This window comes from Phalangium opilio, unplaced genomic scaffold (genome assembly GCF_054372755.1).
Source record: "Phalangium opilio isolate 3A_F unplaced genomic scaffold, DU_Popi_V2 ptg000045l_1, whole genome shotgun sequence".
Lineage (NCBI taxonomy): Eukaryota > Metazoa > Arthropoda > Arachnida > Opiliones > Phalangiidae > Phalangium > Phalangium opilio.
Window position 1 is genome coordinate 1187186 of NW_028324168.1, and position 12107 is coordinate 1199292.

Consider the following 12107-nt stretch of genomic DNA (forward strand, 5'->3'; position numbering starts at 1 on the left):
TTCAGTGCCAGAAGGATCTCTCCACCCGCCGACAAATTTCTAGGTCACCAAGTAAAATTTTAAATAATTTTTTCTTTGATTTCCCGGTTTTTGTGGTTTTCCCCTCGTTTCCCCCCAAGCTTAGGTCCATCTTTGTTTAGGATAGAGTATCTTATAGAACTTAATAATGAAGAGAAATGGGAACACAGCCTAATTTTCAACCGAGACTTAGTGAAAATTGGATTATCATTTGGGTTCATTATTTAGTTTTAATTTTGGAACCCATATTCTACGCGCCCTCAATATTGATTAGGTATAACTGATAATTAGTGATAACCTTGTTCAACAATTAAGTTGAATTTTCCTAACATTGACCTTTAATAATGTTAATTAAGTGCTATCATTGTTGAAGGTCAATGTTTATTGACATCAGAAACCAAGCTCTAAAAAATTCAGTAATTCTTCGAACTGAAATCTCTAACTTTCAAAATTTCAAATGTTGACATATTTTATCTATCATAAGTTTATAAGATATGTTTCATAAGTATGGAGCTTCCTATACTTCGTAATGCTAGAGACTTACAGCTCGAGCTAGTTCGAGAACAATGCAGTCGGCTTCCTATTTAGTCTGTACTAAGACTCAGACAGCGCCTCATCAGGCGTCGCTTTACGAGAATCTTTGCCGTTTCGCTTACGTCACTTCATGACAAGCTCTCAGTAACCAGTGACAAACTTATGGAACATATGTGTCTATTTATATTTATAATTATTTGTTATTTCACCTTATTTTCTCTCTGTGTGGTATTTTCTATAAACTTTGGGGTGTCGGAATTCGGGTTATAGACCAACGGCACCTCCTGTTATTTCCCCATTGAACCTAATACAGTCAATGGTGGTGCATTGCCATTACTCTATATATAAGAAATGCTGAGAAATCCTTTCAATGTATTATAGCCCTATTTATTCCCTTTACAACGATACTAAACACTTAGGATTATGATAATCAGCACTCTAGAACAATAATCACTACGAGATTTAGGCAAGAACCACGTGTATTTTTAAAATTTAATTTTCCCGCCTTATTTTAATGAATAATAAATTGAATAGATGGCGATATTATCGCTACAAAGAAACAAATTTAAATTTTAGTTTTCTCTTTTTTCCACTAGATGGCGCCAGGCAGTCTACAGATGAAGTGTTTGAATAGATTGCGACAGTATCGCTAAAAAGAAACAACTTTAAATTTTAGTTTTCTCTTTTTTCCACTAGATGGCGCCAGGCAGTCTACACGTTGAAGTGTTTAGTGTTATTTTGTTGGTTTCAGTTTCACAACGCGTATTTTATTTATAATTAGGTTTTACTTAATGTCAGTTAAGTCAAAAATTAGCCAGACAATCTAATTATATGAAAAAATAAGGGAACAATAGATTTAACATTATTAATAAGGAAATTTGCACGGATAGGTAGACTTCTTGATAAAAGACCAAGGCTTAGGTAAACATTCAATAGAGTGCTGTCAGTTGTGACGTCAGATCCAAGGTTAAACGTCACGAGTCTGCCTTTAGCAATGGGCGGCCATGACAGTTACCGTTTTTTCTTTATGGGAAAACAGCATGGGTGACGTCACACCGGCGCTTCTGACAGCACTCTATTGAACGGATAGGTTCAATCATGGATTTAGTATAGAAGCTTACGCTTCATGGATATATCACTGTAGCCTTCGGTAAGGCAATTCGATTTTAAAATTCGATGTCATAAAAATTTGCGCGGATTGGGGTACAAGCTTGCTGATGACGCTGAAATTGAGGCAAACTTTATTTTTCTCTCGGCGCGCATGAACCGCACCCCCCCCCCACCACTCCTCTGAATTTGCTTCAAATTCTACGTCGCGCCATTTCAGATGAGGAATAAATGTGGTGTGTTTTAAGGTGGGTGATATATCCATGAAGGGAGCTTCTATAGTAAATCCATGGTTCAAGTAAGACTTCTTGGTAAAAGACCCAAGTTTGGGAAAAACATGCACTCCGACCTTCAAAATGAACTATAACCTTTGAACCACACCGAGACCTTCAAATGGGTGAGTCAAATAATGTTTATTGCCAAGAAAGTTATAATTTTGAATGGAAAATTAGTAGCTCCTAATTTGAAAAAATATCTGAAAAGATGATGAAAGGTAATTAATTAAACGTAATTACTAAATTAGACTAAACAAAATTTAGAAAAACTCATTTTTATTCAAACATGGGGGTAAAGGATAAGTCAGCGTTTTAATTTTAATCTAAACATCAATTTTAAACATTCCAATCAAATTATGCAATAATTATAAATACTCCAATTAAATTTAACCTCTTTTAAAACAGAGGAAATAATTTTTGTTCCAAATTAAGATTAAACCATTTTAACTATTAATATTTTATTTACACATTAATTTCAAGTAGAACGGGTGTGTTTTACATAAGTGACTACATAGTGGTCTACAATTTTCAAGTTTGAAAAATATATATTCAAACTAGGCTTTAAGGTATAATTTATTCAAAAAGTTGAAAAAAAAACCCGATTTTTCTTTGAATTGGCAAATAAGTACTTTCCACCTTGCTATTGCCAATGGCTAAATAACAATACTGCCAATACTCTATTCACACTTTTGACCCAACCAAGTTTGAGGTAATTAAAGGGTGGTTTAATTTTTTTTATTATTATTTAATTTTATATTTAAGGGAGATGGGAATAATAAATAAATATTTTAATTAATTATGAACGCAAGCCGCTGTTTGTAATTAGCTGCCTGAGAAAATACTTCAGATGAAATTATAATAAATATATTTATGGGGTAATAGCACTGGTTACTGTATTCCTATGGGAAATTAACCATAAGTGCTGTTACTTCATAAACGTTGTGAAATGAATTAAACAAACAAAGAAATAATAAATAATAAATTCGTAGCGATATATAATCGTATTTTGATTGAAAATTGAATTGATTAACATTTCCTGATAAATTGATTTAAGTAAATTAAAGTCGTAAATTTAATTTTATTTATTGTTTTAAATAAAATTAATTTGCGAGTTTAATTTTACATAATTACCCATGTTACCTTAAGTAAATAATTACTAAATTACCACCGTAACTAAATTTTATAATCAATTCATTTCAATTGCATATTTTGAGAGCTTAAAGTAGCAAGTACTATAGTGTAGGTAGACCGACTGCTATTAGAACTTGTAACTTTTTCCCCTGCACTCTAAGGGGTTTTCGATAAAGGTTCCGGGTAAATACGCCTCCAGTAAAAGAAAATACAAGCTCTTAAAACGTGTTTCAAATATCTAAACAACTTCACCAATTTCTAATAATTTTTTTCCAAAATATTGGTGAGCCCGGAAAATAGTTCAACAAATTAAGTCTTTTGTCCGTCAGTTCGATAGTTTATGAGTCAGGACTTGTTTTATATATATAGTCATGACTTAGGCATTGAAGTTTTAAATGTTTCTTTAGTGTTTGGTTTTCTTAATCATTGATAGTTCGTAAGGGAAACCAATGAATGTACCTTCCTGTACTGATCTGTATCTCAAACACATAAATGCGCTAATAATGCAAGATATGACCAAGATGGCGAGTAGTACCACTAAAGAGGCGGCGAACCCGGGTGTGGACATGCAGATTATACCCGGTTCTTCCGTTAAGGGTTGCTGGTAAAACACTGGTGATGGTGTAGTATCGTTTGATGGCAAATTGAAAGCCAAATCACCCGCTGAAACTACTCTTATGACGCGATTGAGTCCAATTTCGGTCATTTCTTGTACGGACGCATCGGATCCTCCTACCGCGCTAACGTCACGTTCTTCCCTGGGTCTTCCCGCGCTGACGTAACCAATAGGCGAACTTGATACGTCATTACGGGAACTGATTTGTTGAGCCGAGCCGCATTGTTCCGGACATTGGTACCGACATATCTGAATGGTACATTGGAAATGTACCTCCATTGAGTCGGGGAATTTAAAGGCTTGGAAATGCGCGTAGCTCAGGACAGACGCGCTGGAACCGAAGTTCTTGATCTTGGTGAAACGGGACATAAGTTTAGGACGAACGACGCAACCTTGACTGTCTACTAGTTCGATTGGTGCGCGGTGTCCATCGTGGGCTATGCAGTTACGGACCAACATGTCGAACTTGTTTTCGTCATCCTTTATGGCCAAAACCATAGTCATGGTTTGACCTATCTTGACGATACCGGACACTTCGCTGGCCCATGGTCCTTTACCTAAAATAAGTTGTAAAAATGTTAGAATCGTCATTATGATTCCCATTTAACCTCAGACAACCTAGATACGAACACCAGGACTAAGCTGGTAACTCGCTACTATGGCTTGTCCTTTGTTTATACGATATTCTTACCAATTTGAATTTGCATCCAACATCCAACGTTATCGCCAGCAAAGTCAGCCCTAACCACGTCCAACATATCAACGGGGAAAGGTCTAAAGGTCACGGCCTTTTCGTACTGGTCGTGCCAAGTGCAACGTAGCTTCCTAGCTTGGTCCCATACTTCTTGAACTTGTGGGTCGTACTGAATAATAACGGTGTTCTCGAAGAAACTTCCGCTTCCGGATGCCCCGTTAGAGTTATGTCCGTAGATACCGTTCTGGGTGTTACCAGTTGTACCGCAACTGTTGATACTAACATCGAAATAGACGCTATTTCTACCAGACCCGGCTGGTAAATGGACGCAACTTCCGTAACTGTAATGTCCCTTGCTAAAAATGACTCCGTTAAACGGTTTATCAAATTCCAAGGCAACTTTCATCAAGTTCTTCTCGCATTTTACATCCAGTTGGACTATCTTAGGCATTTCCGGTTGAGGTAATGGCCATTGATCGTTTCCTGGTAGGTTAGTGAATCCTGGAAATTGATCATTTTGTGGATCGTGCCCACCTCCGATTTGGCCAGCGTTTACATCTTGTATCGCTAAAGAAGGTACGCTTCCTTGGGCTTGATGACCACCACCTTGTTGTGGATATCTTTGCGGTAACTTAACAGCTTCGTGGGTACCTTGTATCGTTGGTCTGGGGTGATTTTGAAATAGGTTAGCGTCTTGGATACCCCCTCCATCTTGTACGGGTCCTCCTGGTTTATGATGAAGGTTAAATTGTTGGTCCGATTGAATTCCAGCGGCAGCGTGTTGTAATTGAGCGTTGAATTGACTTTCTTGGTTACCACCGTGAAAGACACCGTCTTGGAATTGAGGGTTGTTGAAGTTGGGTAATTGAAAAGCTTGTTCGAACGGAAGGGCACTGACGTGGAACTGAGGTCCCGGACCACCACCTTGTTGATTAGCGGAATATACTGGTTGAGGAACTTGAGGACGTTGATGGAAACCACCTTGTTGTTGCTGTTGATGGTTAGAGTTTAATTTGTGACCATATGGTAATGGAGCCGGAAGAACTTGTCCTTGTATCGGTGGTAGGTTTATATGACCTATTTGAATACCAACTGGTCCATTTTGTTGGGAGTTTTGTTGTCCGAAATTCTTCTCTTCTAAATCCTGACCCTCTTGGTGTTCGGACTCTGTGTCCGGGGCGATTTTGTCAGCGATTTCATCGGGACGGTCAACTTTTTCTTTAATATCTTCACCGGCCAATACCAACTGAAAATATAAATTAAAAATTATAAATTGTTATTTAAATAAATTAATTAATTTAAGCGCGTACATCAAAGGAAAGCTAAAATCACGTGATTAGACAAAGCCTCACGTGGTTACCAATAAATAATAAATTAATAAGATGCTCAATATCACTTTGAACTGATAAAAATGAACTGGATCAATTAATTCCAATTAACGAATTAGTTTTAATTAAATGGTTGATCGCCCGCATTATTTTATATATTTCCTTATTCTTTAATTAGTATTTTGTTTTAATTAAGGAACATCCCCCTGACCATAAAACCTTGATCGTAATCCGTTCTCACAGACATAATAATATATTATAAAGAAGAAAAAAAAACCAGACGAGTCATCTATTTCAAACGATGCGTAGCCCTTAATTCAAAAAGAATGGTTCACACCCCCTTTATTTAAGATAACTTTATTATTATTATTGTTATTAAAAACTGGTTTATTTTCAGTGTCGCATTATGAATTTTTAAATAGAATTGTTAAAACTTTTGTATATATTTATACTTTGTTTTTTTGTAAAATACCAAAGTATTTTATATAAATTAATATATAAATCTATATAAATAATATATAAGGGTCATTAATAATCGGTCTTTCATAAAAATCCTAATCGCCTTTAGGCGCTCGCCATATGTCGAACAGGAAATGTTTTTTTATATATATTTCGACCTTCCCGAGTCCACGAACTTTAAAGAATTTTTTTAACATTAAAACCGGTCTATATTTTATATATCTTTATATATATATGACGTTGCAATCTTAAAATGGGTCGAAAATCCTTTAATTATAACTCGTTTCAAGGCAGGGAATGCACCCCAAAAACATTTCTTATCGTAAAACGTATTATCGTCCATGTAACTCTTAACAGATTCTTTCATTCACAAGTTTTTCAACATTTTTTTTTCTTAATATATAATTTATTCAAAACTGGTTTTATATTTTATATTTTTTTTTGCTGTTTGGTTGACCAATTTATATGAAGTTGTGGGTATGGTTTCGGTACCATCCTATGCAAACTCGGCCGTTTTTCTAACCCAAGGCGATTGAATTTAAGTAATTTTTAAACCCTTTTTGGTTTTATTTCCGATTTTTAATTTAAGTGTGTGGGAAGATTGGATTTTTTTAAATTTTTTAGTTGTTTAATTGAATGAGTTTTAAAGGGTTAAAAGTGATTAGACATAACTGGAAGGTGGTTTTAAATGGTTAAGGATATTTAGAGTTAATAAAAATGGATTTAAATGTTAAGTGTAATTTTAAAAATGACTTTAAAAGGGTTAAGGGTATTTGTAAGTAATTTAAAAATGACTTTAAGAGGGTTAAGGGTGATTATAATTGGATGGAGGATTTTAAAGGGTTAAGGGTGATTAGAATTAATTAAAAAGTGGGTTTCAAAGGGTTAAGGGTGATTAGAATTAGTTTAAAAATAGGTTTAAAAGGGGCAAGGGTGTTTAGGATTAATTAAAAAGTGGGTTTAGAAGGGTTAAGAGTGATTAAAATTAATTCAAACATGTTTCAAAGGGTTAGGGTGATTAAATTAATTTAAATATGGGATAAAAAGGGTTAAAGGTGATTAGAATTAATTTAAATATGGGATAAAAAGGGTTAACGGTGATTAGAATTAATTTAAAAATCGGTTTAAAAGGGTTGAGGTTGATTAGAATTAATCTAAAAATCGGTTTAAAGGGTTAAGGGTGTTTAGGATTGAGTAAAAAATGGGTTTTAAAGGGTTAAGGTTGCTTAGAATTAATTTGGATTTAAACATTTAATAAATAACTATATTTAGAGTTTTAAAGGTTAAGTTTTATTTTTCGGAAGTGATTTGTCCCTTGAATTACTAAATACCCAAAGTACCAACATACCGCAACAAATTCCCAACTTAAAAATACAAAATAGAGACTGTTATACATTGTGCAATTTTGCAAATGCGCTATTTTGATCTGAAATTGAGCATTAAAAAGTTTCGTCGTGATACAACCATTATAGGGAGTATTCACGACCGCTAAAAAAAGAAAAACACAACATATGAATGCGAATCACGTTTACAATAATCCATTGACTCTTCCCTTCAATAAAAGATATCTGATAATGCTAGTACAATAACATAATGCGTGGGCAGGTGGTAATGGTGTATCTCTTAAATACTTCCGCAAAAAAAAAATATGAAAAATTTATTATTCCCTCTAAATAAATAAATTGGTATATTTTAACGAGTTAAAGATACTCTAGACACTCAACTTGTTTCCGCCGTTATCTCTGGTTTCTTATTGTTATGGGTGTTTGACTCTTCAATGTCATTGTCAACTCAAGATCGAGTGAGGTAAACCGTTTTGTTCAACGGTGATTTCAAGTTAACGAGATTTGCTCGATTGATTTTTACGAGGAAGTATTTTGGGGGTTTTTTTTGTGGACGATAACGATATAGTTTTAGTTTCTTTTTGTTACTCAATATATTGTAATAAAGTAAAAGCGTAAATCGGGGCTTCGCCGAGTAAATTTGTTAAAAAAAAAAGATTTCGTAGTCGGTTACGCTTTTTGTCTTTTGAAAGTTTCACGTGTTTAGATTATACAATAGGTGTGTCACGTGGGTTGCAATTTAAGGATATCTATCTATAGTTTGCACTAAAGGAGCCTAGTGACATTTCCTCTAAACAGTGCTTTCAGTTGGAAGAGGAGCTGAGTCTCGTGACGTAATTTACGCTGCCATATTGGTGGGTTTAAAACAGGAATGAAGCTGAGACCATCCGATATGGCTACCAGAATAGCGGTAAGACTTGGGAGGGTGTGACGTACTACTATCCCATCTGAAAGCTCTCTAAACCGTTTCTTAACTTTAACTGCGCATGCGCTTCAGGGTTGTCAGAAATTTGTTATTAGAGCATCTCCTGCATGCCGGTTTGGAACTGAATACTATAAGCTTTTCAGTCTGTTGTAAATAACGTTGAATTTCACTGGCAACACTTAACTCGTTATATGGTCAAAATATCTAACTTTGCAAATGGACTGTGACTAATAAATAACAAAAATAAAAATATTGCTAAATAAATATATGTAGTTTAATATTAATAGAAGATTGATTCACATAGATTCAGATCATAAAAAGATGATATCTAATGTAATGTTTGGAGGAATATTCAAATGAGGTCAAGAATACAGGGTGTTTCTGATAAGTCTGGCTCCTGTATATTATATTATATTGTTGTTTTTATAACTGATCTTAATTTAGGTTGTGTACTTTATTTGTTTATAGTTTAGTATTCAATATTAAAGCATGAAGACTCGATTAAGTTAATGGCAATGCTGTTATAATCAAAACAATACTACCCTATTTTTAAAATTCATATTTTTATACTGCTTTAGCGGTTTGTAAAATATCGAAAATCTTTGAGTTTAAGTATCGTAATTTAATAGTATTTTAGTGGCTTGGAAAAAAACCGTTTTGTCTATTTTAATGTTTGGTCGCTAATAGACTATATAAGGATACATTTTACATAATTATTTTTGAATTTATTTGATATTAAATTCATATTTAATGAATTTAATTAATTATTATAAACTTAATTTGAATATATAAACACGGAAATTCAAATATCGGAACTAAGTTGACCACACTTTAATTGGCGTTACGATATAAATAAGGGATGGACGAACCGGAGACTTGACGAGCTCGTTTTGTAATAATTTTAATACGAATTAAATTTTCACGGTTGGCTAATCATTGCCGGAACATTAATTGTCAACATATCTTGCTTTTAATCCCATCTGGGAAAACTCCCATCTTAGTTTAATTGTTCACTGGGTTAAATTTAATTAAAGCTGACCCGTGTCTGCTACTGACCCATATAATAAAATATGTATCAATTTTAAGATCCCCGCGCGACAAAACGAGGTCTGTTTTAGGCTTAACATTGTTTATCGGGAGAATGTGGAATCTGTTAAGCCTAATTTTAAACTTTAGGTTTAATTTTAAGCCTTGTTTTTCATGCGCGAAAGTAGGGAATCTTCTAAGCCTTGTTTTTCATGCGCGAAAGTAGGGAATCTTCTAAGCCTAAATTTAAGCTTTAGGCTTAACGTTAAGCCTTATTTTGCACGCGCGAGCTAGAGTGGTGAATCTCCTAAGCCTAATTTTAAACTTTAGGCTTAACTTTAAGCCTTATTTTGCAAGCGCGTGCCAGAGTGGGGAGTCTGCTCAAGTTGCTAAGTCTAACTTTAAACTTTAGGCTTAACTGAAAACCTTGTTTCGCGCGCTATAATTGAAAGATTCAAGTTGCGAGACTTACCCCTATAAGAAGAGCAGTGGCCACTAGGAAATTGGTCCACAACATGATGACCACTACCCGTCCACTTCCGCAATGTCTTGACCACGGTCTCTAAATACGTGACATCAAATATGACATTAATTAATGTTATACGATTAAAGATGTTTAAAGTTGAGCCTAATAAACTAACATTTGGGTGTTGTTGGGATATGTCGTAGCTTCGTCTTCTAGGGGGCCAAAGTTCTAGAAATCGTCGCGAAACGAACGAAATTTGAGGGTTTTCTAATTGAGAACGACCTGACATGACCCGGGAAATGAACTCTAAACTTCTACGAACGAGAACTATCTACCTTTTATCACGAATTACGGAGAACTGAGTAAATCTACCCTCTAGGTTATTGATGTTTCCAAAAAGGAACCACACCTTTTGAAGTATTTATACGGGTGTACCAATTTTGACAATACTTATCTTCGTTTAAAATTAACTTAGCCTGTCATTTAATATTAACATAGCCTTCCATTTAATATAAACATTGCCTTCCATTTAATATAAACATTGCCTTCCATTTAATATAAACATAGCCTTCCATTTAACTATTAACATAGCCTTCCATTTAACTATTAACATAGCCTGTCATTTAACTATTTAACATAGCCTGTCATTTAACTATTTAACATAGCCTGCCATTTAACTATTTAACATAGCCTGTCATTTAACTATTTAACATAGCCTGTCATTTAACTATTTAACATAGCCTGTCATTTAACTATTTAACATATCCTGTCATTTAACTATTTAACATAGCCTGTCATTTAACTATTTAACATAGCCTGTCATTTAACTATTTAACATAGCCTGTCATTTAACTATTTACCTGACGTTTTACAATTAAACCTAGCCTGCCGTTTTACAATTAAACTTAGCCCGCCGTTGTACAATTAAACTTAGCCCGCCGTTTTACAATTAAACTTAGCCCGCCGTTGTACAATTAAACTTAGCCCGCCGTTTAACTATTAAACGTAGCCCGCCGTTGTACAATTAAACTTAGCCCGCCGTTTTACAATTAAACTTAGCCCGCCGTTTAACTATTAAACGTAGCCTCCCATTTAAAAATTAACATACCCTACCGTTAACTGTTAAACCGTAGGAAAGCCTTGAATATGTCAATTTAATTTAACATATATCATAATAATAACATTTTAAAATATCCATAAAATTTCTAATTAATATAATTAAAATTAAAACTTACTTGAAAACTTGAAGTATGATGAAAATTTAATCCTAGAGGAATTCACACCGCACAAATTTTTAATTTATATGAAAATCACAATAATTCTCTAATAATCCCAATATCGAACCTTATCGAACCATTTGAACTAAACGTAAAATTAACTTAGTCTTATTCATAGTAATTAAATTTAAAAAATGGAAGAGTCTTTGATTAACGTGACCGTTTCGTACCGTTGCTAAACGCCTGAATGGTTCAGTTTGTTATAGAAGTTTGAAGACCGTCCAAGAGTTGTTGGTTCACGGACGGTTTCGCTACCATCAAATAAACGAGTCCCGTTATAGCATCAAAACTTTATAGTAACCTTTCGTCCAATTGCATCGTCTTCCAATTGGAATCTAGGGAAGTGGCAGCGGCTAGAGTATACTAAAGAAAAGCTAAAGCCGGTCTTTTTTTGGTTAGACCCTGTTTCTTTCTACCTTGACTTTAGTTTTGGTACCATCGGGGGAAAGGGGGGATGGAAACACCGTTAGATAACGGTTAAAGGCAGGTTTTTTTTATTTCTTGTTGAGGTTTTGATCTTAGGGATGCAGATTTGAGAGAGGATGAGGAGGACTGATGATGATGGAAGATGAGATTATGTAAAGGAAAAGGGTATCAGATTCCTCAAATTAACTGTTTTAAATAGACCTAATTCCCGTTAACCGTCTCAAATATATATACATAATTTCCGTTAACCCTCTCTAATAGGCCAAATTTCCCGTTAACCGTCTCAAATAGGCCAAATTTCCCATAAACCCTCTCAAATAGGCCAAATTTTCAGTTAACTCTCTCAAATAGGCCAAATTTCCCGTTAACTCTCTCAAATAGGCCAAATTTCCCGTTAACTCTCTCAAATAGGCCAAATTTCCCGTTAACTCTCTCAAATAGGCCAAATTTCCCGTTAACTCTCTCAAATAGGCCAAATTTCC

At 34.6% G+C, this 12107-nt stretch overlaps 1 protein-coding gene across 1 annotated transcript; it reads right to left on the bottom strand.

Annotated features, from left to right (window-relative positions):
- Positions 1–3066: 3066 nt before the first annotated feature.
- Positions 3067–10112, bottom strand: LOC149676593 (uncharacterized). The gene is made up of 3 exons (XM_089838497.1): positions 9929–10112; positions 4373–5621; positions 3067–4238 (listed from the first exon to the last, which is right to left on the bottom strand). Exons 1-3 carry the CDS (start codon positions 9971–9973, stop codon positions 3469–3471), a joined length of 2064 nt encoding a protein of 687 aa, XP_089694623.1. The 5' UTR covers positions 9974–10112; the 3' UTR covers positions 3067–3468.
- Positions 10113–12107: the final 1995 nt, after the last annotated feature.

Coding starts and splice junctions, on each gene's coding strand:
- LOC149676593 (XM_089838497.1), bottom strand. CDS start 9,973: ATGTTGTGGACCAATTTCCTAGTGGCCACTGCTCTTCTTATAGGG. Junction 5,622..9,928: donor CCACTGCTCTTCTTATAGGG/GTAAGTCTCGCA, acceptor TTATATTTTCAG/TTGGTATTGGCCGGTGAAGA. Junction 4,239..4,372: donor TTGGATGCAAATTCAAATTG/GTAAGAATATCG, acceptor AACTTATTTTAG/GTAAAGGACCATGGGCCAGC.